Source organism: Filicampus tigris, chromosome 10, assembly GCF_054856515.1.
Source record: "Filicampus tigris isolate MCC_2025a chromosome 10, RoL_Ftig_1.0, whole genome shotgun sequence".
In the NCBI taxonomy this organism is placed as follows: domain Eukaryota; kingdom Metazoa; phylum Chordata; class Actinopteri; order Syngnathiformes; family Syngnathidae; genus Filicampus; species Filicampus tigris.
This window is the reverse complement of record NC_141226.1, coordinates 9,055,321-9,079,460: the sequence shown is the minus strand read 5'-3', so window position 1 is coordinate 9,079,460 and position 24,140 is coordinate 9,055,321. Positions and strand designations below refer to the sequence as shown.

General features: G+C 39.8%; 2 protein-coding genes and 1 pseudogene across 8 annotated transcripts; 1 reads left to right on the top strand and 2 right to left on the bottom strand.

Annotated features, from left to right (window-relative positions):
* The first annotated feature begins 1,676 nt into the window (after nucleotides 1-1,676).
* LOC147140706 (sentrin-specific protease 5-like) lies at nucleotides 1,677-12,621 on the top strand. 7 transcript variants are annotated; one of them, XM_086043329.1, is made up of 11 exons: nucleotides 1,677-1,986; nucleotides 6,571-6,620; nucleotides 6,823-7,468; nucleotides 9,280-9,385; nucleotides 10,031-10,178; nucleotides 10,279-10,326; nucleotides 10,518-10,595; nucleotides 10,798-10,935; nucleotides 11,017-11,100; nucleotides 11,186-11,236; nucleotides 11,314-12,621. In XM_086043329.1, the coding sequence occupies exons 3-11, from the start codon at nucleotides 6,883-6,885 to the stop codon at nucleotides 11,434-11,436; spliced, it is 1,362 nt and encodes a 453-aa protein (XP_085899455.1). In that variant the 5' UTR covers nucleotides 1,677-1,986; nucleotides 6,571-6,620; nucleotides 6,823-6,882; the 3' UTR covers nucleotides 11,437-12,621. The 7 variants fall into 7 exon arrangements, with proteins under 7 accessions (XP_085899455.1, XP_085899451.1, XP_085899453.1 ...); XM_086043325.1 differs by having other exon boundaries at nucleotides 6,571-6,625; XM_086043327.1 differs by having other exon boundaries at nucleotides 1,677-1,990; nucleotides 6,571-6,625.
* On the bottom strand, nucleotides 2,150-6,446 carry LOC147140707 (uncharacterized; annotated as a pseudogene).
* On the bottom strand, nucleotides 12,560-23,686 carry LOC147140705 (protein crumbs homolog 1-like). The gene is made up of 8 exons (XM_086043323.1): nucleotides 23,533-23,686; nucleotides 21,188-22,135; nucleotides 19,189-19,739; nucleotides 17,853-18,018; nucleotides 15,500-16,403; nucleotides 15,223-15,264; nucleotides 14,279-14,401; nucleotides 12,560-13,875 (listed from the first exon to the last, which is right to left on the bottom strand). The coding sequence occupies exons 1-8, from the start codon at nucleotides 23,579-23,581 to the stop codon at nucleotides 13,629-13,631; spliced, it is 3,030 nt and encodes a 1,009-aa protein (XP_085899449.1). The 5' UTR covers nucleotides 23,582-23,686; the 3' UTR covers nucleotides 12,560-13,628.
* Between the last annotated feature and the right edge of the window lie 454 nt (nucleotides 23,687-24,140).

The following is a 24,140-nucleotide window of genomic DNA, read 5'->3' as shown; positions in this document are numbered from 1 at the left end:
ACTGTTATAAGTTCTACTTCGTTTTAAGCTGTTTTCTTTTTTTTTTTTTTTTTTAGTTTTCTAAACTTAGAACAATTCCATCTTAGTTTTTTATTGACATACATACACATTTATTTAATAGAAATTGGGGATCCTATCGCTCAAAAACTTGACGAGAAAACTGAGATCGGTTTTGGTTTCAGCTCCCAAAAATTTGTTAAAAAGAGCGGTCAGACCTAACTCCACAAAAAATGTGTTGTGTAGTGTGTAATGAATTTTTTTTATGGTTTGAAAATCATCCAATTTTCCCAGTTTCCAAGCAACAACTGAATAGTAATTTGTTGTCTGGCTGAACTAAATCACAGACTTTGGTTCTATACATTTACAGTAATGGGATGTTTGTTAACAGAGCAAACAAGAATGATGATTTGTTGGTGTATTCTAGGTCATTCAGATGTTACTGACCTTGGTGGAGTACTAAGAGTGTGCTGTGGTGCTTCGTTGCTGTTTCTTACATCAAAATCAGAGGCAATCTGGGTATTTATTTTGAGTATTTTTTGTCATTGTAAATGAAAATGACATTCACAACTACCAGGGGCGTTACCAGATTGGGGGGGGGGGGGGGGTTAAGTGCCCACCCATGGACACGCTCTGCCCACCCAAAGAAAACTGGATGTAGTTTTGATGAATGGGATATAAAAAAATCAAAGTCAAACCAAACTTTTTTTTGTTAAGCCCAAATCATAACAACAGTTCTCAATTAAGGAGGAAACAAAACACGTTTTAAGGTGCAGTAGCCCTACTTGAGCATTGTAGCACTTTTTTGCACCCCACCACCATAGCCCACAAGAACACAAACATGCCCATGCAAACATGCACAAGTTAAAAGGCAAGAGAGCAATGACCTAAGGACCCAAGGCTAATGAACAGTAGAAGATGAATTGGTTTGAAAATGCCATTCATTTGAATGAGGACTTATTTTCACGGAAAATGTGGCATTAAAGGAAAATTCTTCCTTCTTTTTGTCCCAAAGGTGTTGTGAATGGGCTGAATATTTTAAAGTTGAAATTATTTAAATGGGTAGAGAAATGTATAATGAAGATAATCGTGAAAATCAGTGGAATATCATCCATCGATCCATTCATTATCCGTCGCGGACGTACTGGAGCCAATCTCAGCTGTCGTCAAGCGAGAGGCGGGGTACACCCTGAACTGGTTTCCAGCCAATCGTAGGGTACCCGAAGACAAACAACAACCATTCATACTCACACCTAGGGACAATATAGAGCAGGGGTGTCCAAACCTTTTGCAGATTTGTTGAGGCGAAAATGTGCGGGGGCCACCATTCAGCTTTAAGTTAAAATTTTCACAGCATTTGCGTCCTTGTCACGTTGTCGTAGTTTGTGTCATGTGAGGATCGGGATTTGAACCCATATGCAGATATGACATGGAAGTTGAAGAATAAAAAGTCTTTATCAACAAAAATACAAAGTAACGACAGAGATCAGGACTAGAAGAGCGTTTGCATCCTCACTCAAAGAAGGTTTGACGTACTGACAAAGTGTCAGTGTGTAACTCAAACCTTTAAACTGTAAGACTTCAGGCCTATACGACATCATAAAGGACAAAGAATAAAAGGACCATAACATCTGCAGAGCAACTGGTACGACACGTAAACAACCAGTCATAATAGTACCCCCCCCTCAAGGGGCACCACCCGGTGCCCAGAATGTAAAACAAGAGAAACAAGGTCCCAAAAAAAAAAGAGCAATTAAATTTGAGTCTAAAACGACAAGAATTTAACCAAACAGACACAAAAGAATCATGATGAAAACATGAGACTAAACTCTAAAGCAAAACCAAAATCAAGAACAGATCGGAGAAGGTCAGACATGAGGTTCCTGGCGGAACCAGTCCGGTGGGCGTCCAGGAGACCAGACGAGAGGGTCTTGGCAAGACCAATCTGGTGGGCAACACGGAGGCCAGAGGAGAGGGTCGTGTATGCATGTATGTATGTATGTTTATTTTGTATGCATAGTGTATATATAATGCTTTATTGAACAAATTGCACATACAACAGCAGTAATTCCCACATAAGTCATATCAAAATAGCGCAAAAAGGGGGCAGAAAAAGCATAAAAGCGTCAGTAAAGAGGCCAAAACAAACAGTTCAACTAAACGCAGAATCATACAAATAAGTCTTAAGTTGTGTTTTAAACATTTCTATTGAGGTAGTGCCTCTAATGTCCACAGGTAGGGCATTCCAAAGAATCGTGCCCGAATAGAAAACGCTCTAGAGCCTGCGAACTTCTTTTTGGCTCTCGGAATCACTAAAAGGCCGGCATTTTGTGACAGAAGATTTCGGATCGGAACATATGGTATCACGAAGTCCACGAGATAGGAAGGTGCTAAGCCGTGCAGTATTTTGTAGTTAAGTAGCAAAACCTTGAAATCGCATCGAAAGTGGACTGGGAGCCTATGCGAATTGGCTAATATCGGAGTAATATTATCGAACTTTCTCGTCCTTGTCAAGAGTCTTGCTGCGGCATTTTGGACTAACTGCAGACTTTTAATACTAGACATGGGAAGACCAGAGAGCAAAACGTTACAATAATCGAGGCGAGACTTAACAAAAGCGTGGATTAAAATTTCTGCATCACTATTCGACAGAATTGGACAAATTTTAGCAATATTACGGAAATGGAAAATGCGGTTCTAGTAATACTCTTAATGTGCATTTCAAAAGACAGAGTTGGGTCGAATATAACACCAAGATTTTTTGTTGAATCACTTTGGGTAATAGTACATTTATCGAGCCTCAGAGTGGTGTTCATAAATAGGTGCCAATGCCGAGCAGGGCCAATAATCAACATCTCGGTTTTATCTGAGTTAAAAAGCAAAAAATTGAGAGACATCCATTGTTTAATCTCGGCAAGGCACGTCTCTAAATTACAGCAATTAGCCGGGTTTGTTATCTCGAGCGGCATATATAATTTGGTATCGTCATCATAACAATGGAAACTAATGTTATATTTCCGTATAATATCACTAAGCCTATCCTAGTACCAATCCCTGCGGGACTCCACATGTAACTTTACAAAACTCAGAAGTCGCATTGCCATGAATTACACGGTGCGAGGGGCGGCACGGTGGTCGACTGGTTAGCACGTCCGCCTCACAGTTCAGAGGTCGTGGGTTCGATCCCGGCTCCGGCCTCCCTGTGTGGAGTTTGCATGTTCTCCCCGTGCCTGCGTGGGTTTTCTCCGGGCACTCCGGTTTCCTCCCACATTCCAAAAACATGCATGGTAAGTTGATTGGATACTCTAAATTGCCCCTAGGTGTGATTGTGAGTGCGGATGTTTGTCTCTGTGTGCCCTGCGATTGGCTGGCAACCAGTTCAGGGTGTCCCCCGCCTACTGCCCAAAGACAGCTGGGATAGGCTCCAGCACGCCCCGCGACCCTTGTGAGGAGAAGCGGTACAGATAATGGATGGATGGATGGATACACGGTGCGTCCTTTCTGAGAGGTAAGAATTAAACCAAGAAAGTGCTGAGCCTGAGATACCCACACATCCTTCAAGGCGTTCTAATAGTATGTTATGATCGACGGTGTCAAAAGCAGCACTAAGGTCAAGTAAGAGTAGTATCGATGAGGTGTCGGAGTCCATAGCTAAGAGAAGATCATTAGTCACTTTAGCAAGAGCCGTCTCAGTAGAGTGATGGGTTTTAAATCCTGACTGAAGAATTTCAAATCGATTATTAGCGGCCATATAGTCACTAAGCTGTTGCGCTATAACTTTTTCTAGAATTTTCGCAATAAACTGGAAATTTGAAACCGGCCTATAATTACTGAGGTTCTCTGGATCAAGGTTTGGCCGCTTAAGCAGAGGTCGAATAACAGCGGTTTTAAAAGCTGCTGGTACAGTGCCTGAGGTGAGTGATAAGTTAATGATATTCAAGACGGAGGGTCTTGCCTTGCAGGAAGTGGGTCGAGCACGCAAGTTGTCTGTTTTGCTGCACCAACTAATTTTGTTAGGTTTTCAAGAGATACTATTTTAAAAAGAGATAGGGTTGTTAGACAGTTATCAGCCATAATACCCCTACTAGCATCAGTATTCGCGGAATTCAACAGGGTTTTAGGAGCGGTGTCCTTAATCTCGTCCCAAATGTGCTCAATCTTCTGCGTAAAGAATTGCATGAAGTCATGGGCTGAATGAGAGGAGCTATTGGATTGGGCAACTGTTGCGTTAGCATTGCCACTGTATCAAATAAATATTTAGGATTGTTTTTATTTAGAACAATTAATCTGGAAAAGTAATTAGTTTTGGATAAGGCGAGTCAATCTTTATATATTAGTAAGCTATCACACCATGCCTGTTAGAAGACTTCAACTTTAGTCGCACGCCATTTGCGCTCTACCTCCCTACATGATTGTTTAAGTGAGCGGGTTTCCTCAGTAAACCACGGAGTAGGCCGTTTAGGACGAGTTTTATGTCTTAAAGGTGCAACGGAGTCAAGCGCATTTAACAGAGCAGAATTAAAATCATTTGTGATTGAAGAACTAATATTTCGGCTGCTAAAGCTTTGATTGCGGTCAGAACGATGGTAATGAGCCCGCACTTCAAATTTTATAAAGTAATGGTCAGGCATAACAGTACCATTACATTTGAGCATGCTAAACCTCGGGTTAGTACCAAATCTAAAGTATTACAATTTTTATGCATCGCATCGTCAATTATCTGCGTGAAATCAAAGCTAGCAATCATTGTCTGAAACGCCGCTGTAAGTGGTTCAGACGGGAGATTCATATGAATGTTAAAGTCACCCATAATCACTATATGATCTGCATGAGTTACCAAATCAGCCAAAAACTCAGAGAACTCATCTAAAAATCCAGCGTACGATAAATAACTGAAAGAAAAAACGGCAATGAGGCTGTAGATCGCATTATGAGCACTTCAAATGTTTTAAAGGCGTCGCTAGAATGCGAGCTGAGTTTGAAATCAGATTCATAAATAAGGGCTACACCCCCACCTTTCTTATGAGGGCGCGCAACATTTTGGTCACAGACGTCCATCCATTATCTACACCGCTTATCCTCACAAGGGTCGCGGGGAGTGCTGGAGCCTATCCCAGCAGTCTTTGGGCAATAGGCGGGGGACACCCTGAATTGGTTGCCAGCCAATCGTGCAGGGCACGCAGAGACAAACAAACATCCACAGTCGCAATCACACCTAGGGGCAATTTAGAGTGTCCAATTAACCTACCAAGCATATTTTTGGAATGTAGGAGGAAACCGGAGTACCCGGAAAAAACCCACGCAGGCACGGGGAGAACATGCAAACTCCACACAGGGAGGCCGGGGCCGGGATCAAACCCACGAACTCTGAACTATGAGGCGAACGTGCTAACCAGTCGACCACCGTGCCGCCTTGGTCACAGACGTTTTGGACTGATATACAGTACATGATTGGCTTCATCCGAACGTTTTTCAGTTGAGAGAATTTTATATAGAAGACGTTTCCTTCAGTGTTGTTTGAAAATATTCAAATACTATGGGAATTTTTAAATGTAAACTTTTGAAGGTGAAACCAAATTGCTTCTATTTTCACAACGACTTTGTTTCTTTTTTGAAGACCCTGAGACTTATGAAAAGTAGATATGCTATTAATCTTGTTTGTATAACTGACAAATACATGTTATATGAAAAGCCCTAGCAATTTTAATTTGTTTTTTCTTTTTATTACTGTATTATACTGTTGTACTGTTATTATTTGTTATTTATTTTGTTTCATTGAACTTTACTTTGTATTGTATACTAGTTCCTATTTTGTATTTTTCTGTGATACAAACCAAGATTGTTGTTTAAAATATTTTTTTAACTTTTTTTTTTTAAGTGCTACTACCGGGTAGTCTTTTTGCCTAAATTGTATTGGACAACTCGCGCTACGTCATCAACACGCGACAGCTGGTCGGTCGTTTCACGCTTTTATTTTTTTTGTCGATGTGGTATGAAAACATCTTTATGAACTACACTCGTAACGGTAAGTTAGAGTGGCTATTGTTAGTTTTGCATGAAATAATATTAGCAAATGTCCTTACTGGGGAAACGCCGCTTTCTTGAATATTCCTCAAATCAATCTTTTAAAAGTAACACTGCATCTGCACTACTTATTACGACTATGGTGGCTTACTTTCCAGCACGATGTTGCTCACTTTACTATGCATAACCAGCGTTCGCAGACGTTTTATGAATGAGTCAAGACGTCACTCCGCGACAATGAAACAATGTTGTTGGTAAATGGGCTTTCACTTGTTGTATAGCGCTTTTCTACGCTGTCTTCCATTCGCCAACTGATGATAGGGGGTTCGGTACCTTGACACTTCGACATAGTCTCAACCGCTGAGCCCTCACCCTTCTGCCTGCAAAACGAAACCCTCTATTAGACTGGTGTGTAGTCCAACCATTCTGCTTAAGTAATGGCATATCTTTTTCAGTGGAGAAGGAACGTTATTAATAAATAAATAAATTTAACATGAGCATATTTGGAGGGCAATTTGTGATGACATTGAGATTTATTCTATTTTACAGGAGATGTTCACAATGAGCACGAGTGTCTACTGGAGAGGCTGTCAGAATCGGTGAGGTGAGCACAAACAACTCTGATATTCTTCTTTTTTTCCACCCGAACGTCAGAGCTCAAATGTTAATAAGCTGGAGCTTTGTGTATGATTGGCAGCACTCAAGCACAGACGTTTACGACAATCCGTTTTTGTTTGTTGCTTCTGGAGATTTTAAGAGATCAAAAGTCTGCCGTCTTGTAACGCTCTCCAACTCTTCTAGGTATACTGGAACAGGAAGCACCAACACAAAGTAAAGTACCACAAGTAAACAAAGGAACCCATGTCTTCAATTAAGGGAGTTTCACATCTCTCCAGGCGGGTCAAGAGACGTTTGTATTGTAAATTGCAGCTGTGGATGTGGCGGAAACGGAGAGAGAAGTGCTTTTGGGGTTTTATTAGGGGCAGAAGATTGGTGCAAATCAGGCGCCTTAGATCGTGCCTCAACATCAAGGCACAATCACAGAGAAGTAAAGGAAACCTTCACATGTATCCTTCACCTGTTCTAGAACATTCACACATCAAGACATCCACTCTTGAGTCAGATCTGGGATGTGCTAGTAAATCAAGTTTTTCACAAACATCCAACGCTCCAGGCACCATCACTCAAAACACAAGCATGGTACCAGAAAGCATTGTAGAGTATGAATTTGCAGACCCCTCAGAAGTAACACTGACTGGGCTGGATTCTCATGTTAAGAAACGAAGAAACTGTGTTCGTGAGCAGAAGCTTGTTGTTGACCAGTCAGGACAATGCACTACTGCTGTTCAGGAACCACTTCCAAATGACAATACCAAAATCTCCATCAAGAACAAAATACCCCCTCAAATTGAAGTTGGACTCTCAGAACTGACAGACAGTATCCATGGTATGTATTGTTTTATTTATTTTTTTAAATGTTTTATTTTCCAACAGTCCTATGGCTTTTTTGCTTTCATTTATTTACACAGTGATACCATGCGATCGTATTGAACCGACTTTCAAGTTTATTCTATATAGTCTATTCTATGTCGTTACAAGGGGTATGCACTATTCGGTGGTTATGCGAATTTGGGGTTAAAAACGAACATTGAATCTGAATTTTCGGTTTTGAGTCTTTTTTTTTTTTTTTTTTTTTTTAAATTTCACTGCTGGCCTTGCACGTCATCACTGCAGCAGGTGTTTAGCCACTTGGACGCTGGATGGGAGACAACAAGTTAGTTTAGTGTTTGCTCGCTAGTACATCACAATACAGATAGAATTACTGGCTAAAAGCAAGAAAAAAACATGGATTCTACCAATGGCCAGAGTACAACGAGGGATCCTGGAAGTTTAAGTAAGATATTCTAGACCAAAAAGGAAAACTTTTCCAGAGGTCAATGATGCTCCCTCAACACACCAGTGAACACTCTAGTTCAATACATAGATACGTCTTCAATTAAGTGAATGATTGAGGATTAAATTAAATTAATGATTGATTAAAGCGCTTTGGAGGCCGTATGGCGTAAGCACTATATAAGTGCACTCCACTTAACATTTTGAGCAACTTGGATTTTTCATTTGTTGGACCATGAAGCGTTTTTCGGGAAAGTAAAATACAAATTTGATTCGGGTACTTTCGATACTTGCTTGTTAACGTGAACATAAATAGTTAATGCAGGATTTTGGGGTGTGAGTCCGAGCTGTACACCATTATACAGAGATGTTTTATTTTATTCAAACACACATTTGTAAAAATATTTTTGTTTTGGGGGGCGATTCTGGAAGGGATTAATGTCATTTCCATTCATTTCAGTGAGGAAAGATAATTTGCGATGTGAGTGTTTTGACTTGCAAGCCTAGTCATGGCATGAATTTAACTCGCATCTCAAGGCACCTCTGTATTTACAAAATGCCGCTAGGCATGCTGGGGAGACCAGGTGCCAGTTTTGTGCTACTTAAGATTAGGGATAGACCGATATGCTTTTTTCAGGGCATATACGGATTATCGGTAGTCAAGGAGGCCGATAACCGGTATTTGGAGCCGATATTCATTTTCAGTAAATGGGACATTTTGGCATTAAAAAAAAAAATCACTCTTAACATTGTTGAAATGTCTTTAAGCATACCAATCTGTTTATTGAACTTTTTTTCAGATTTGCATAATGTAGATTTTTTTTCTATTATTATTATTATAATAAATTATTGACAATATACATCCTTGTTATCAAATTCTAACAAAAAGGGATGGGGAGAAAAGTTCAATGAAAACTTAAAACAATAGTTCCATATAGTTTTCTACAGTAAATTAAGTCCTCCAAAATTTCAAAATGACAGCAAAGTTAAACTTTCACATACCTTTGTTTTGATTTTAACACAGTTTGAAATTGATTTATTATCGGCATTCAGATTGCTAAAGAAGGCCGATGCCGATATTTGTCAAAACGCTGAATATCAGCACCAATAATCAGCCCGGCCGATAATCGGTCTATCCCTACTGAAGATAAACAGCGCCACATGGAGACAGAGCTACGGAATGATTTCGGGCAGCTGTTGCGCCGTATTATGGGATTTAAATTCTAAAACAATGAATAGTTGGACTTGTGTGTTCAAAGGCTTACAGGTCACCTATAAAGTTTATCTTTGCATTTTAGGTTCACCTTGAAATCTCACCCTAAAGCCCTACATTTTGTGAATTGCCTGCGTTTGTAATCTCTCTAGAATTTCTTGATGACTTCCTCACAATGTACGGAAGTTTCATCCCACTGCAGAAAAGTGATGTGTTGAGACACCTGGAGAGAATGTTCAACGCTGATTTCACTGACAGGTGAATGTCCGGAAAAAAAAGGACTTTGGAAGGCTGGGTACATTCTGATAAACACATGAGTGCTATACAAACAAAAGAAAAGGTGTTTATTTTTCTGCCCGCGCAAAATCACGATTGCAATTGCATTTGCTCTCTTGTGAATATTTTAGCTGAATTTCATATTTCTTTATCATTGGTCAACGTTTTTTTTTTTTTTTACCACGTTTACGATTTCAGTAAAGTGGGGATAGTCCATTTTAATCCAGATTATCTACTCTCTTTGAATACCATATTTCATGTCATGTTTTCCACTTTCTTATTAAATAATAAGAACAATGTAGTCCCTCCCGGTGCTGTCTTAGGGCCAATGCCTCTTTCATTGTGCATGCGTTGGGTCAGTTGTTTTAAGTTTTAAGGAAGATGGTCATATCTGTATTATTCTAATGACACTAATACGTTAATTGAAGCCTATATTCACAGTGTTTTGTGTAATTAATTCTATGTTAAACATCTTTAATTTACTTGTGCAGAAGAAATTTCATCTCAGAGGTTGTTAAACGTCATATCTGTATTATTCTAATGACACTAATACGTTAATTGAAGCCTATATTCACAGTGTTTCGTGTAATTAATTCTATGTTAAATATCTTTAATTTACTTGTGCAGAAGAAATTTCATCTCAGAGGTTGTTAAACGTAGAATCTCTTCAGTGCTGTGGAGATCGACTCTCTCCTTCCGAGTGGTCTTCAAGAAACACACCCTAGCACTGGATGATTTGTCCACGCTGGCCCATCAGAATTGGCTCAATGACCAGGTTTCATGTCCTCAGCATCTCAGGTTTTCTATTCCAGAGCAGAGCAATGCCTGCAACATGCACAGCCTTTTTTTTTTTTTTTTTCTTTCTCCTGCTGTAGGTTATAAACATGTATGGGGAATTGATTATGGAAGCTGCCCAACACAAGGTAATCAGGGTCATTTTCTGTTTCCTTCTTAACACCTCATTCATTGCCATTGTCATTGTCAGCTACGGATGAAAAATATGCATTGTAACTTGGATTTTAAGAGGTGATCAAAGATGACTATTGTTATTTTCTTCGATTTACTGCATGCGTGTTTCATAATTCCGATTTTATTATTTATTTATCATTCCCAGGTCCATTTTCTCAACAGTTTCTTCCACCGACAGCTCATGACAAAGGGTTATAACGGTGTCAAGAGATGGACAAAGCAGGTACTTGTTCTTAATAAATCCCATGTTTTGTGGTCTTAAGAATATTCATATTTTCCTATATTCAGTGTATTTGAATTCTATATAGACCTCTATGATCCAATAGCACTTGAATATGATTTCAAACTCATACCAATTACTACTTTCTGAACGGGCTTCCGTTAGCATTTCCGACTACCAACTTTGACAAACTACCATTCTTCAGGTTGATTTGTTCTCCAAGAGTCTCCTGTTGGTGCCCATCCATTTGGAGGTTCACTGGTGTCTGGTAACCACAGATGTTGTGAGAAAGAAGATCTTTCTGTTTGACTCTCAAGGGAATGCGTCGCACAAAGTTGCACAGGTAAATTCCACTTTGTTTGTTTCCAGTTCCTGCACAGGTATCACGGGTGGACATGACTACACGCATATTTGTTTACCACAGAACATCCTGAAGTACTTGACGGCGGAAGCGAGAGAGAAGCAACGTGCGTCTTTCGTAAATGGTTGGACCGTGTCATTCGATGAGGTATGCCTTTGTCAATTTGCCCAAACAAAACAAAATAGGACAAAAAATTGTCAGCCTGCGTCTGAGTTTCTGTTTTCTTTTCCAGAATGTCCCTCAGCAAACCAATGAGAATGACTGCGGTGTTTTCGTCTTGGAGGTACTTTCCCCAGCTCGGTACTCTTGACCATGTCGGCACAGATCATTAAATGAAAAATCCTTTATTGTCCTTCCCAGTATTGCAGATGCCTTGCCTTGGCTCAGCCGCTCCGCTTTTCACAGAAAAACATACCAAAGATACGCAAACGGATCTACAAAGAGCTCTGTGAATGTAAGCTCCACGAATCGCCTCAACAATGAGAAACTGCTCACAAAAAGTTTGGGGTTTTCAGGCGAAATTTCGCAATTTCAGGATGAACGGAAAATGCGCTATAGACGAACTTGATTTGACCATCTCGAAACATTTTTTAACGTCCAACCGTTCACGTTTTCCAGAGTGGCTTCAGCAGATTGTAACAGAGAGGCTGGAAGAGTCACAGAAATGCACAAAAGTGGTCTCCCTTGAGAAATGTTCATGGCTTTGCAAGAATGCTTTGTTCCAGGAGTTCAGTGGTAGTAGCAACCCTTCGGCTGCATGTGTTTTTTGACAAGAACAGATTCTGTTTCAAAAAGCTTCTCAAAGAAGAATAAGAAGAAAAAAAACCTGCAAGAGCCAGTTTTGCAAAAAGTAGTGAAACATGGAACAGTTGGATATGCGTGCTTTCGAAAAGGTCAAATTAAGTTCACCTGTGAAGCTTATCGGGCATTTTAAGTTCACCTTAAAATTGCGCTCGACATCCCAATATCGCTTCATTTTTGTGAGTTTGAACATTTCTCATTCAAAGTGATAATCGCAGTTGCAGCTGTACTGCTTATTGTAGTGTACTCTGAAGTGCATCTCGTAATAGGTTGCAATTTCCATACGAAACCCTCATTCTTATGTGTTTACTGTATAAACCTTTATTTAGCCAAGGCACGTGTTTTCAAAAAAAAAAAAAATAGTCTCACATTTCATCTACAAATGAAAACATTACCAAAGTATATTAACTGAAATAATGATGATCTCGTCATCTGAATTTACTGTCAAATGTACTTACTAAATGTGAAATTTGCGCGCCATCACTGATTAATTGCTGTAATATTGAAATGTTATTTAACAAAGGTCCTTTTCCTGTTTGACTTGACCAAGTGAGCCTTATTATACTCTTACAACTGCCTGGTTTGTTCCAATATTTTGAGTTATTTCCTGTCTTGTTTTTGTATGCTGGGCGCATCTTTTAAAAAGAATGTAATCTAAGATGAATTTAATGTTATCTGCATAAGCAGGCAGCAGAATAGAAGCAGAGTATTTTGTTTTATGTAGAAGTGGAATCTGAAGTATTGTATTTATTTTTGGGATTTGTAAAATGTTACAGCAATGCTACAGAAATAAAAGTCATTTACATGAAGTTTTACAAAGTTTATTAAAAAAAATAAATTCCTCGGTGAGGTACACTGTGCAAGGAATGCAGTCCAGCATGTTGTTTATTTGCTTTACACAATGGGACAATTTTTGGAATATTCTCGCTATAAACTCTCTTATAGTTCATAACTCAAGTGTCTCACAGAGCAGTCAAAAATAGGTCTTGATCAGAAAATTCCAAATGAGGAGGTAAGGCACAAGCTACACTCTGTACTTTTCAGTATGAAAACCACATTTCTTACACTGAATAGAATTCTCATTTGTAGAGAAATCTGTTTACAACAGACCTTTCCATTTTCAACCAAATGTATGTTCTACAATTTAATAATGATGAACCCGAGCCTTATAAGAATTGAAGTAATATTAAGTGTGGATATTGCACAGAATGTTGAACAAGACATACAGGAAAATTGAACAAGATTAATCAGATTATGGCAGAAAGCTTGACTGCGTTTTCTTTGTAGAGCCTGGCGATTAATCTGTTGTAATGATTAATTAAGAATTTATTCATCAGGATTTTTTTTGCCGCTTCCATAGTTCAAAGCACGTCCCTGATTCGTGAACTTCTTAAACTAACAACATATCCTCAAAAACAGAAGAGATAGTTTCAAAGTCAGTTGGATTTGGTCACTATATTTAGCCTCTCTTGTGATCTCTCAAGTGCCTAGTTTTCAAAAAAGAGACTTCCTGCTAAAAAATTTATAAATTACTAAAATACGAGAGGAATATTATTTTCGATATATTATCGCTGTGGAAATTAATCCACGTTATTTTAGGAGAAAAAACGTTTAAAACTTGTTTGGTATTAAAAGTAAAGGAATTGAAGAAAGGGGGAAGAAAAACATAAATAACGTCACTGTCATTTGCTTTTTCAATAAGCAAAGATGAAAAAACATCCGTTTGAATCAAAAATCATATTTTTGTGTGGAAAAACAAACTGAGATTTTATTTTAAGGCCTTATCACCCAGCCCAAGGTTCTTGTTTTTTCCCTCTTTTATGTTTGCATTTCATTATTTTTAACTGCGTTTGTGTACAAATGTGAGCTAATCGTTAACCCTGGAAAACCCACTCGATTTCGGGCTCGTCATCCAAGCGTATGATGAGGTAGGACACCAGCTGGAACAGGTTCTGCCACAGGCCCAGGAAGACGTATATATAAAAATCACTGACGTCTATTTGGCAGTGGATGCCCGAGTAATTCAAATCGCACACGCACTCAAATCTGTTGATGTAGTTGAGGCAGAAGCCTCCGTTCATACACGGGTTGGAGGCACACTCATCCACGTCTTTCTCGCACCTGCAGCGGAAGGAAAGGAGAGAAAGACAAAAACATCACATAAAACACTATTTCCCAACCTTTATTGATCAAACGTGGAGCAAGCTAATCAACTAGAAGTTTACAACATTGGGCATGAATACTTTTTAACATAGAAAAACTTTTTTTTTTTGGGGGGGGGGGTCCAAATAATAATTAATAAAATAATTTGAAAAGTGATTAATTTGTACTGTAAAATATCTCAATGCCATCCCTTATTTCCCCACTTTGTGTCATTTCTGGCTAGGTCTCCATTCACCCAAATGTTCTTCACTCCCCCCCAAAGTGTCTCTTTTGGTATTTTTGGCGACCTCATGTGGATTCAATTACAGTAGTCCAACGAAGACGAGGAATCAAAAGGAAATGTTAATGTTGCATGTCTTACCATTGTCCTGAGAAGCCAGGTAAACAGAGACAATTGTTGTCCACTACTGAGCAATTCCCTCCATTAAAGCAGCTAAAGTTCCTTCTCGTACCGCTACATTTCGACACAGGTAGCAGGGGAAGACTTGACAGACCCAAATAAACAAGAAAAAAAAAATACAAGCAACATTAGAACATTTGATATTACTGTACTTTGTATCTCTGGTGGAGTACTCTAGTTACTTCTAGTGTCCCCCAACCTTTATTTAGCCATGGCGATTATTTTCTCCCAGTACACACACTAGCAAAAAAATGTCTGAAAAAGAATATACTGCATATACTGTATACTGAGCAGTGGTAGTGGAAGAGGATTTAATTGTTCTGCCTGTCATACGTCACCAGCATAGGTAGATGAACAATTATAGATTATTTGTTACTATGTGAAAATGGTAATTTCCCGTGGTTTTTCCCGTGGTTTTTATAGAATTTATGAGACTTATTTTTTAAGGTCTTTAACAACTCGTTTTTAAATAATACAAACACAATCAAACATGTAACATTGTGACAGAATAAGAGCAATACAAATTATTTTTAGTATGTCAGTGTAACAATTCCTTTAATTGTTTTCACTCCCTTTTTTTTTTTTCAAAATAACAAACTTAACGTCTCACAATGTACTGTAGATCAATAATTACATCAAATGAACCTACAGCTGTTGCTTTCTGTAGGTGTGAAAAGCAGGAGTGAAGAGGAGTTTCATATTCATAATATTCTTCAGTAAAAACCAGGCTGAGCCTAGTACCTCATTGTCATTCTTTTTCAAATTTACACTATTAAACCACATAGTGTGCCACCTTCTAGTGGTCGACAGTCAAATTACACCTGAAATAAATGGACCACCAAACAAAATATAGTTACAAACTGTTTACTGTACACAAGAAAAAGTATTAATGTTGAGGCACTTACGGGTTTGTCTCGATGTACCATGGGATCTCTGGAATTTTCACGCTGTAAAAGACATGTTTTAATCAGGACAAGAGTGGTCAAGATTTTTCAGAGGGATGGATGCCATTTGAGCATTTAGTGTGAAATAATTAATTATTATTATTTTTTTTTTATCAAAATGAGTCAAATTTGACCTGACCGGTATGTAAGGGTTAAGATGGATATATTAAAAACATGCTTGAATGGCTTTCCATACATGTTCAAATTTTGGTGTTATTGATGATGAATAAGAACTAACTTGCAATATTGGCCTGTCAGGTTCTGCGGGCAGAGACATGAGTAGTTCTGGAATCCTTTGAGGCACGTCGCACCATTGCTGCAATTACTATTCTCACAAAAATCCACCTCCATCTCACACTGTTCCCCCGTGTACCCTTGCTCACACACACACTGGTACCCGCCAGGAATGTTGCTACAGTTTCCAAAAACGCACGGCCTGGCCACGCAGGGGTCGCTCGGTTCTTGGCACAATGGACCGCTCCACGTCGAGGGACAATTGCAATGATGCAGGTCGAACAGATCCTCACACAAACCCTGGTTCTGACAAGGGTTGGACGCACATACGCTTGCCCCCCAACAGCCGTAGTGTGGATGCGCGTTGACGTTCAACTGCGAAAACTGCTCTTCCTGAGGCCTGAGAAGTTTTAAGTCTGTGTCCAAGTGGAAAGGAAGAAGGCGGCCTCCGATTTCTACAGGACCCAAACATCCAGAGAAACTCACTGGGGAGTCCAAGCTCAGCCCGCCTAGGAAAATGTCTGTTCCCTCCGACAGAAAATCCAAATCCCAAACACCTAACTTGGATATTTCTGCTCTACTTCCATCCACTTGTATGATCCACTTAGAGGCTGCATTGTCCTCGCTGAGTCTTACAGAGTGCCACTCTCCATCACTGACTGAACTTTCACTCTGTATGAGGGAATTGTCGTGGTCCAGTCCAGCTCCGTGCTCCACAGCAACTCGGGAGTCCTGAAGGGAGACGGTGAGGTATTTGGAGCCCCTGTGTGCATGCAAAATGGTGGCAGCGGTCTGTCTTGTGCGGAAGCTGAAAGAGACATTGTTGAGGCTGATGGTGTTGTTGTTCTTCTCATTGTTTCGGTAGTACAAAATTGCACTGTCTGGACGCATTGTTACATTGGAAAAACCTATAGAAGGGAGAAAAAAAGTAGAATATTAAAATGGAAGTCAACCCAAACATTTTTTTTCAGGAATATGTTCTATGCGAGCCCACTGGTTGGAACAAGGCATTCTGATAAATATTGTGTTTGTGGAATAAGGGTTAATCCACCCGTTTCAAGACATCTCTGGCCCTTTAATTAAAGGGCGAATCAACTCAAACATATATTTTTTTCAATAATATGTTCCCATCAGGCCCACTAGTTGAAACACAGCATTCTGATTAACCAATCACGGCCGACCTGATTTCTGAAGCTGAGCCATGATTGGTCGTTACCTGAGCCCTGAGTAGTTGTGATGTCATTTTCAGTCGACAGAAGGGACAAAATGGCCGCCCCCGGAGATGTCTAAAAAGGAGTGGATTAACTCTTATTCCACAAACGCAATATTTATCGGAATGCCCTGTTTCAACTAGTGGGTTTGCATAGAACATATTCTGGAAAAAAAATATGTTTGGTTTGACTTTGAGTTTAAAGCATTTTTTAAACATCAACATTTGAAATACTCACACAGACCATTTAGAGTAGCTCAATAAGTAAATATATAGCACTGTCTTCGGCCACCCATTACATTTGTTGTTTTTATAATGCTGTATTGTTATCATACATTCACTACCATTTGGACAGATGAAGGTCATCAGCTTTTAATAGCCTAAGCTTTCTGATTTTGAAATCATACAATTTTGTTGCCCAATGCTCATCAACTGACATTGGGGCAGTGATGCAAAACTGCCAACTGGCAAGACGTTTTCCATCCTGACTGCAGTTTATGCCAGTTTGAGAAGCTTTATGGCTGTCACACTCCTCCGATGCATAGTTCAGTTGACTCTATCTGTGGCAAGTTTCTTGAAACAGTTCTTGATAAAACATGCAGCGAAAGGCTACTACACGGATGAAAACGACGAACTCCTAGATCAGGTGTTGGCGCGAGTCTAGGGAAAGTCTAAATGACGGGGTACACCGCAACTCAATATATACCAACATTAAAGTGAGTAGTGTATACAGTATCTCCTTTCAATGCTTATGTGTGCCTATCACCTCCCCTCCTTTTTTCCCAGACGAACATGTGACATCTCGTGCAGGACTCATCATCGCAAACCTGCTCCGGCATGTGGCGGCAGATTTAATCGGACCAGGGATTAGCACGTCTTAGAGGAATTCGACGTAGGATCCTTGCTTCAACTCGGTTCCCTCCTGTAATCAGCCACCCTGTAATTAATGGGGGCCTTTGCACCAGTCAGTGGACCGAGGAGACCACATACACTTCCCTCCAGAGATTACAAGCCAGGATTAGATATGTTCGTACAACATTTGGCCCTCTCTGAAGTCCTATTTTTTTTCTAAGACAGTGTCTTGTTGTTCTCCTACTCACATATTTTAGGGCAAGAAAAGTGTCAAACAGTTACTTATGTCACTCACACTCAAAGCCCTGCGAGCTCTGCTGACATATTGTGGAGGTGGGACAGGGAGACAGCTCACACCATTTCACCTCCTCACAGCGCTGCCCTGCCGTGTTTGGGGGGCAGTTGCAGGTGAAGTCATCCCACATGGAGTAACACACACCACCATTGAGACAGGGGTTAACCTACAGTAGAGAAAAAGCTCAAATCAATCTACTGAAGCAAATGATGAATGTTTGTCATGACAGTGAGTGTGTTTGAACAAGAATTTAGATGAATTTGCTAGAAAAAAATGCTTGGTGCAATAATTTGTCTGAGGCATCTCCATGCATTCATGTTTTGTTGTGATTATCCTCATTATGTTCACGAGTGAGCTGGAGCTCGTACGAGTATGTTGATTTTGTATTTGTATTTGATCTAATCTGCCCCTGGCAGTATCAGTATAATTCGACGTGATAGTGGTGGTATTATAACAACTAAGTCCTCACTGAAGACCTGTGTACCAGTCTTCTAACTGAGCGGAAATACTCATTACTGCACTGTAGTATAATTTTCACATAGCTCTGCTTAACTTCATTCTATACATTTCTGGCAACTCTCACTTTCACAGCATGAAAATAAAATAAAAATGACATAATATGAATTCCAACCAACCATTTAAAAATACTCTTATTCTTACTTCCATAAGTACATTTATCTGAAAATTATTTTTTATATATTAATAAGTACAGCAAATATCACATACTTTAAAGCGGACATCAATCCCCCAAAATTCTTTGAAATATGTTCGATGTACCTTCACTGGTCTAAACATGGCATTCTGATTAATTATTGAGTTTGTGCAATATGAGTCAAGCAGCAAAATCCACACGTTTTAGCCGGCGGCCATTTTGCCATTTGCTGTCGACTGAAATTGACATCACGGTTGCTCAGGGCTCAGGTAGCAACCAATCGCAGCTCACCTGTTTTCTGATTCATGATTGGTTGTTATCTTTGCCCTCAGCAACTGTGATGTCATTTTCAGTCGACAGCAAGTGGCAAAATGGCCGCCCCCGGAGATGGAGATTAACGGGTGGATTTTACTGCTTAACTCATAATCAACAAACACATTATTAATCAGAATGCCATATTTCGAATAGTGCTGTATATTCTTGTAAATAATTTTTGGGGTTGACTTCCCTTTAAAATTTTCTCAACTATATTCTACAAGTTGACTTTAATTGTACCAAATTTATTTTCTGTTAAGGTACATGTACTTTTAAGTATCACTTTCAGGTACTTAAAACAAGACTGCTATGTACCAAATGCAGAGTTCACCACTGCCTATTGCACATAATATACTGTCAGTAACTTACCGAACAGGCGTTGTCACTGCTGCATCCTGGCGCAACACTTATCAGCTGTTCCAGTTTGTAAGATTCCACATCAGTTGTTATGGGATAGAACTGAAGTCGCTTATTGTTCACCCTCAGATCCTGGACACAGCCTTTGAAGTAGCCTCCAAATGTGGCTGAAGCCCTCTGGTCTGCTAGTCCACCCACATAGACCCGATCCCCGTGATGGGCCCAGATGTGTCTTATGGTTCCAGAAATTTGAACCTGGGCTGACTGGATCAAGGTTACCTCCAGACCGTCTAGCTTCACAGTCACCAGATGAAAATGGCCGTCACTGATCACACTTTGGCCCAGCAAGGTCTCAAAGTTGTTGACTTGTATTTTGACTCTGCCCTGATCCAGCCAGAGGCGAAGGTACTGACTGGTGCTGTTGGCCAGGATCAGGATGAGACCTCTGGGCTGCCTGGTTCGAATGAACAAGGACACAGTCAAAGTCTCTCCAGGCTCATCGTCTATTGAGAAGACAGCATAACTTTCCGAGTCTTTGCTTCCAAACCTTGCAGTGATGTACTCTGTGAAGGAAAACAGAGGCACAGTATTCTGTGTACAGATTGCATAACAATGTATCTTTACTCACCCCTGAAAGTAACTCAATAGACACAGCCATTAATGTCTAAACAGCTGGCAACAAAAGTGAGTACACCCCTTTGTGAAAATGTCCAACCCAGGTCCAATTAGCGATTTCCCCTTCTGGGCATCAGTGTTACTAAATCTCAGGTGTGAACCGGGAGCAGGTGTGTTAAATGTTGTGTTTTCGCTCTTGCACTCTCTCATTCTGGTCACGAGAAGTTAAATATGGCACCTCTTGGAAAATAATTCTCCTCCCAGCTCTGTATAATTATTTCCTGGATTCAGTGTTGTCCTATGAAACGATGTGATAAAATATTTACAAGTATGTGAGAGTTGTGCACTTTCTTTTGTGAGATTCTGGAGATCTCAGATGTAGTCTGGCCTTGGCATGATTCGGTAAGACCCTTTAATTTACTCCAGATAAGCTACTCAAACCCACGTTTTTGCAAATCCTTAGGCCAGGTGTTCCCCGAATACCTCCTCATTGCATGTGTCCGAACTCTATTCTATTTCTACCTGTAAGCTACTTTAAAGTCTGCTGAGTAACCTTACTATCCCGTGGTGTGGCTTTCTGCCCATCCTGCAGTAACACTGGCTGACTTGACAAAGCATGACCTGTTTGTCTACGGTCGTTTGTTAATCATAAAGTCAATCAATAATTCCTTTATAGGGCCTTTCAAACTTAAAAAGCCTAACTTTTTTCAACATCTTTTGCTAACCTTTGTGGAAAATGTCATTTGGTGATTCCATTCGAACACAGGGAAAGACAAAACTGTTTCAAATGAATTCAACTCTCCTTTCCCAACCAACGATATCACGCAATGGTGAGTATTGCAGACTTAAGTCTCAAGCATGAAACTACTGTTATCTGAGGATGAACTTTAAAAACTGCAGCTATGATCCATGAGGAGTTGTACTTAGTATTTCAATGAGGTTGTCAGCAACATTGAGAAACAATGAAGAGACTAAATTCATAATCATCTGCCCCCAGTAGTCTTTCTTAAATGTACACTGGGCATTTTATTTTCTTATGGCATAAATTATGGGCTACAAAAATAACTATGTCTAATATAAACTACCAGTCACAATTATTAGCTTCTTTTCCAGAATTGTTTTTTCTTTTCTTTTGCTCTTAGATACAGTAAACTTTGTTGGTGGCCTGCTGCTTTGAATATTGTAGCTGTAAAGGATTATGGGTAAAATGTTTTCGTAAATGTTGGTCAGATATTAGCTAGGCCAAAGGTGGCTAAAAGCTTGCATCAAGGCACCTCTCTGAAGCATTTTTAGGATTCAAACAACCTTTCCTTCTCAATTAAAGAAGGTAGGAAAGGAAAATTCCAAAGCAAAAACTTGAATCCGAAGAGGCCCATATACTTGAGTAACATCTTACCGTCTGCACAATTGCTGCCCTCATAAGGTCGATGGCACTCGCACATATAACTCCTCCAGCCCTGGCTCACGCAGCGGCCTCGGTTCCGGCATGGTCCGTCGTCGCATTTGTCGTTATTATTGCATCCCGTTGTCACGTTAACCTGAGCGTCGGAACCCTTCGTCAACGTAACTGGGACCACCAGATGGGAGTCCACCAGCACATCTCTTAAGCAACCCAGAAAAGCACCCGGGGGTTCTGTTTTGTAGCCTGGAGCTGCTCCTATGAAGAGGCTTTGACGTACTGTCCCAGGTTGAGGGAGAGCGGAAGCTGCCTCCAGAATTTGGACCTCGGTTTTGCTTTCCCTGGCACAGTTTCCCTCAGTACAGACGAGTCGGATCAGGCTGACCACTCCGCCGAGTGAGGCCTCCAGTGTGTGCCATTTGTTGTCGGAAATAAATTCTGGTAGCTCCTGAACCAATATGCTGGATCCTTGGTTTTTGAGACTGCGGAGGCACAGATGTCCATCCGTTAGCTCAATGCTAAGAAGGAGGCCAGCCACTCTGCGTTGCAACAGAATGCCAAAAGGTTTTTCTGTCCGGAAGCTGAGTGTAACATTCAGAGGGGCTTCTGGGTCAACAAGATGAGTTTCTATGTACATGTAACCTTGGCTCTCAAATGAAAAAACTGTGGAGGTCTGGCATTTGGAGCCTGAGAAGCCGGCAAGGCAGATACATGAGTAAGTGTGTTTCCCATGTACAAGTAAGGGCGAGCATATTCCACCATTTTCACATTGGTTGTCATCACAGCCCGAAAGTGCAACAGTGCAGGTCTGACCACCGTATAGACGGCCGAGTAGGGTCTGCTGGGAGCAAAGGCATCTGAAACCGTCAAGGTGACTCTCACACACGCCGCCGTTTCGGCATGGCTGCTGTTCACATTCGCTGATGTTACCATCAGAGAAAATGCCTAGAAAGACAAGATTATATCATTAACATACTGCTTATTGTGAAGTGAGTTGAGTGGAGTTGCTGCCACCATACAGCGCTCGACTCTCAAGTTTTCGTTCGCAAGTCAAAGCAAAAAATCGGCCAAGTGACGGCTCATGTCTTGAAAAACTATTAAGTCAGATGTCACTTGTATCTCAAGGCACCACTCTTTGTTTAAAGCGGAAGTCAACCCAAACATATTTTTTCCAAGAATATGTTCTACGCACGTCCACTAATTGAAACAAGGCATTCTGATAAATATTGCATTTGTAGAATAAGAGTTAAACCACCCATCTCCGGGGGCGGCCATTTTGTCAATTCTGTCGACTGAAAATGACATCACAACTGCTCAGGGCTCAGGTGTAGACCAATCACGGCTGACCTGTTTTCTGAAGGTGAGCCGTGATTAGTCGTTACCTAAGCCCTGAACAGTTGTGATGTCATTTCAGTCGACAGAAGTGACAAAATGGTCGCCCATTTTGTCGCTTCTGTCCCAAGTTACTCAAAAAAAAGGAAAAAAATTAAACAAATGACAAATATTGAACCAATTTAATTTGAAAAAATGGACTCAAATTGAGTCTAGCCATCACTTGGTTAAGCAAATTATAATTCAAGTTATACAATCTTGTTTGGTAGGGGTGTAAGAAAAACTGATTTGAATCAGAAAATGGTTTTCTTTTAAAAGATTCCTGTGCATCGAATCCAATTGAATCAAATCGTTCCACTTTAAACTATAGCGAGATACGTATCGAATCATCTTTTATTGGAGCGATATATCTTTGAAGGAAATGCCACATTTACAGGACTAATAAGTTCATTCATATGTATGTCAAATGACAACAAGAAACTCATTGCACATCCTCTTGAACTGAACCGTACCATATACAATCGAATTGTGAGCCCACTGAATCAAACCAAATAAAATTGTTCCATTTTAAAATCGAACTGCCCTTGAATTGTAACACACCCAATGCATCGAGATACATCTAATCGTCTTTTATTAGAGAGATGCACATCTTTGTTATTTAGTCACAACATCCTGTATATTGGAGTGATAATAAAATGTTTTTTCACTGATCTCAATACAAAAAAGTCTTGTTACACCTTATACAATTTGAATAACAACAACTGAGTGTATGAAATGATTTGACATTGTACACTAAATTAGTATCATTTAAACGTTTAGGTCACTTCAAAAATAAATAGAAATACTTATTCTTAAAAAAATGCCTTTTTCATTTGATATAACATTACTTCAAACTGAAATATAGACTAGATGTAAATAAACAAACAACAGTTCTTTTCTTGACGAAATAAAGACCTATCTAAGTGACATCCAAACTATCTAACAGTCGTGTATATAAAGACATACTCTACCTTCAAAAAGCCACCATAAAATCCAAATATGCACGATGAATTTTAACATTGTCCTCCTGAAATCCTCCAAATTAATAGCTCGTCAGGAATGTCTTCATTTTACACCAAGTCCATCTGGGGAATTGTGTGCAGCGCCATCATCATGGCTGCTCCTCCATGCATGCATGTGTGCTCAGTGGCACGCTTGTACCGTCGCAATCCAAGATTGGAGAGATTAAGCTAATGCACTTACAATGTCTTACACTTTAATTGTGTTGGCAAAGGGAGTGCTCCAACCAGCAGGCTAATTTGAGTGATCTCTCCAAGGAAGATTTGACTCCGAACTGTTTTTTTTTTTTTTTTTTTAATTAAAAAACAGTCTGGTTCTGTGGAAACAATGTACAATTAAAAACTGAATAAAAAATACTTTAGCTGATATTATTGTCAAACACAATTGCATTATAGATAAACACCATTTTTAATTTGTCTTAAGCGAGAAATGCAAATGTTTGATTGTTATGCAGTATTTTCTTCTCATTTTCATTTCTTTTTTAAAGAAAAAAATTAAAGTTTTGTAGCATATAATCAGAAGTACATTGACTCAACTCAACTCAACAACTCACAAATAG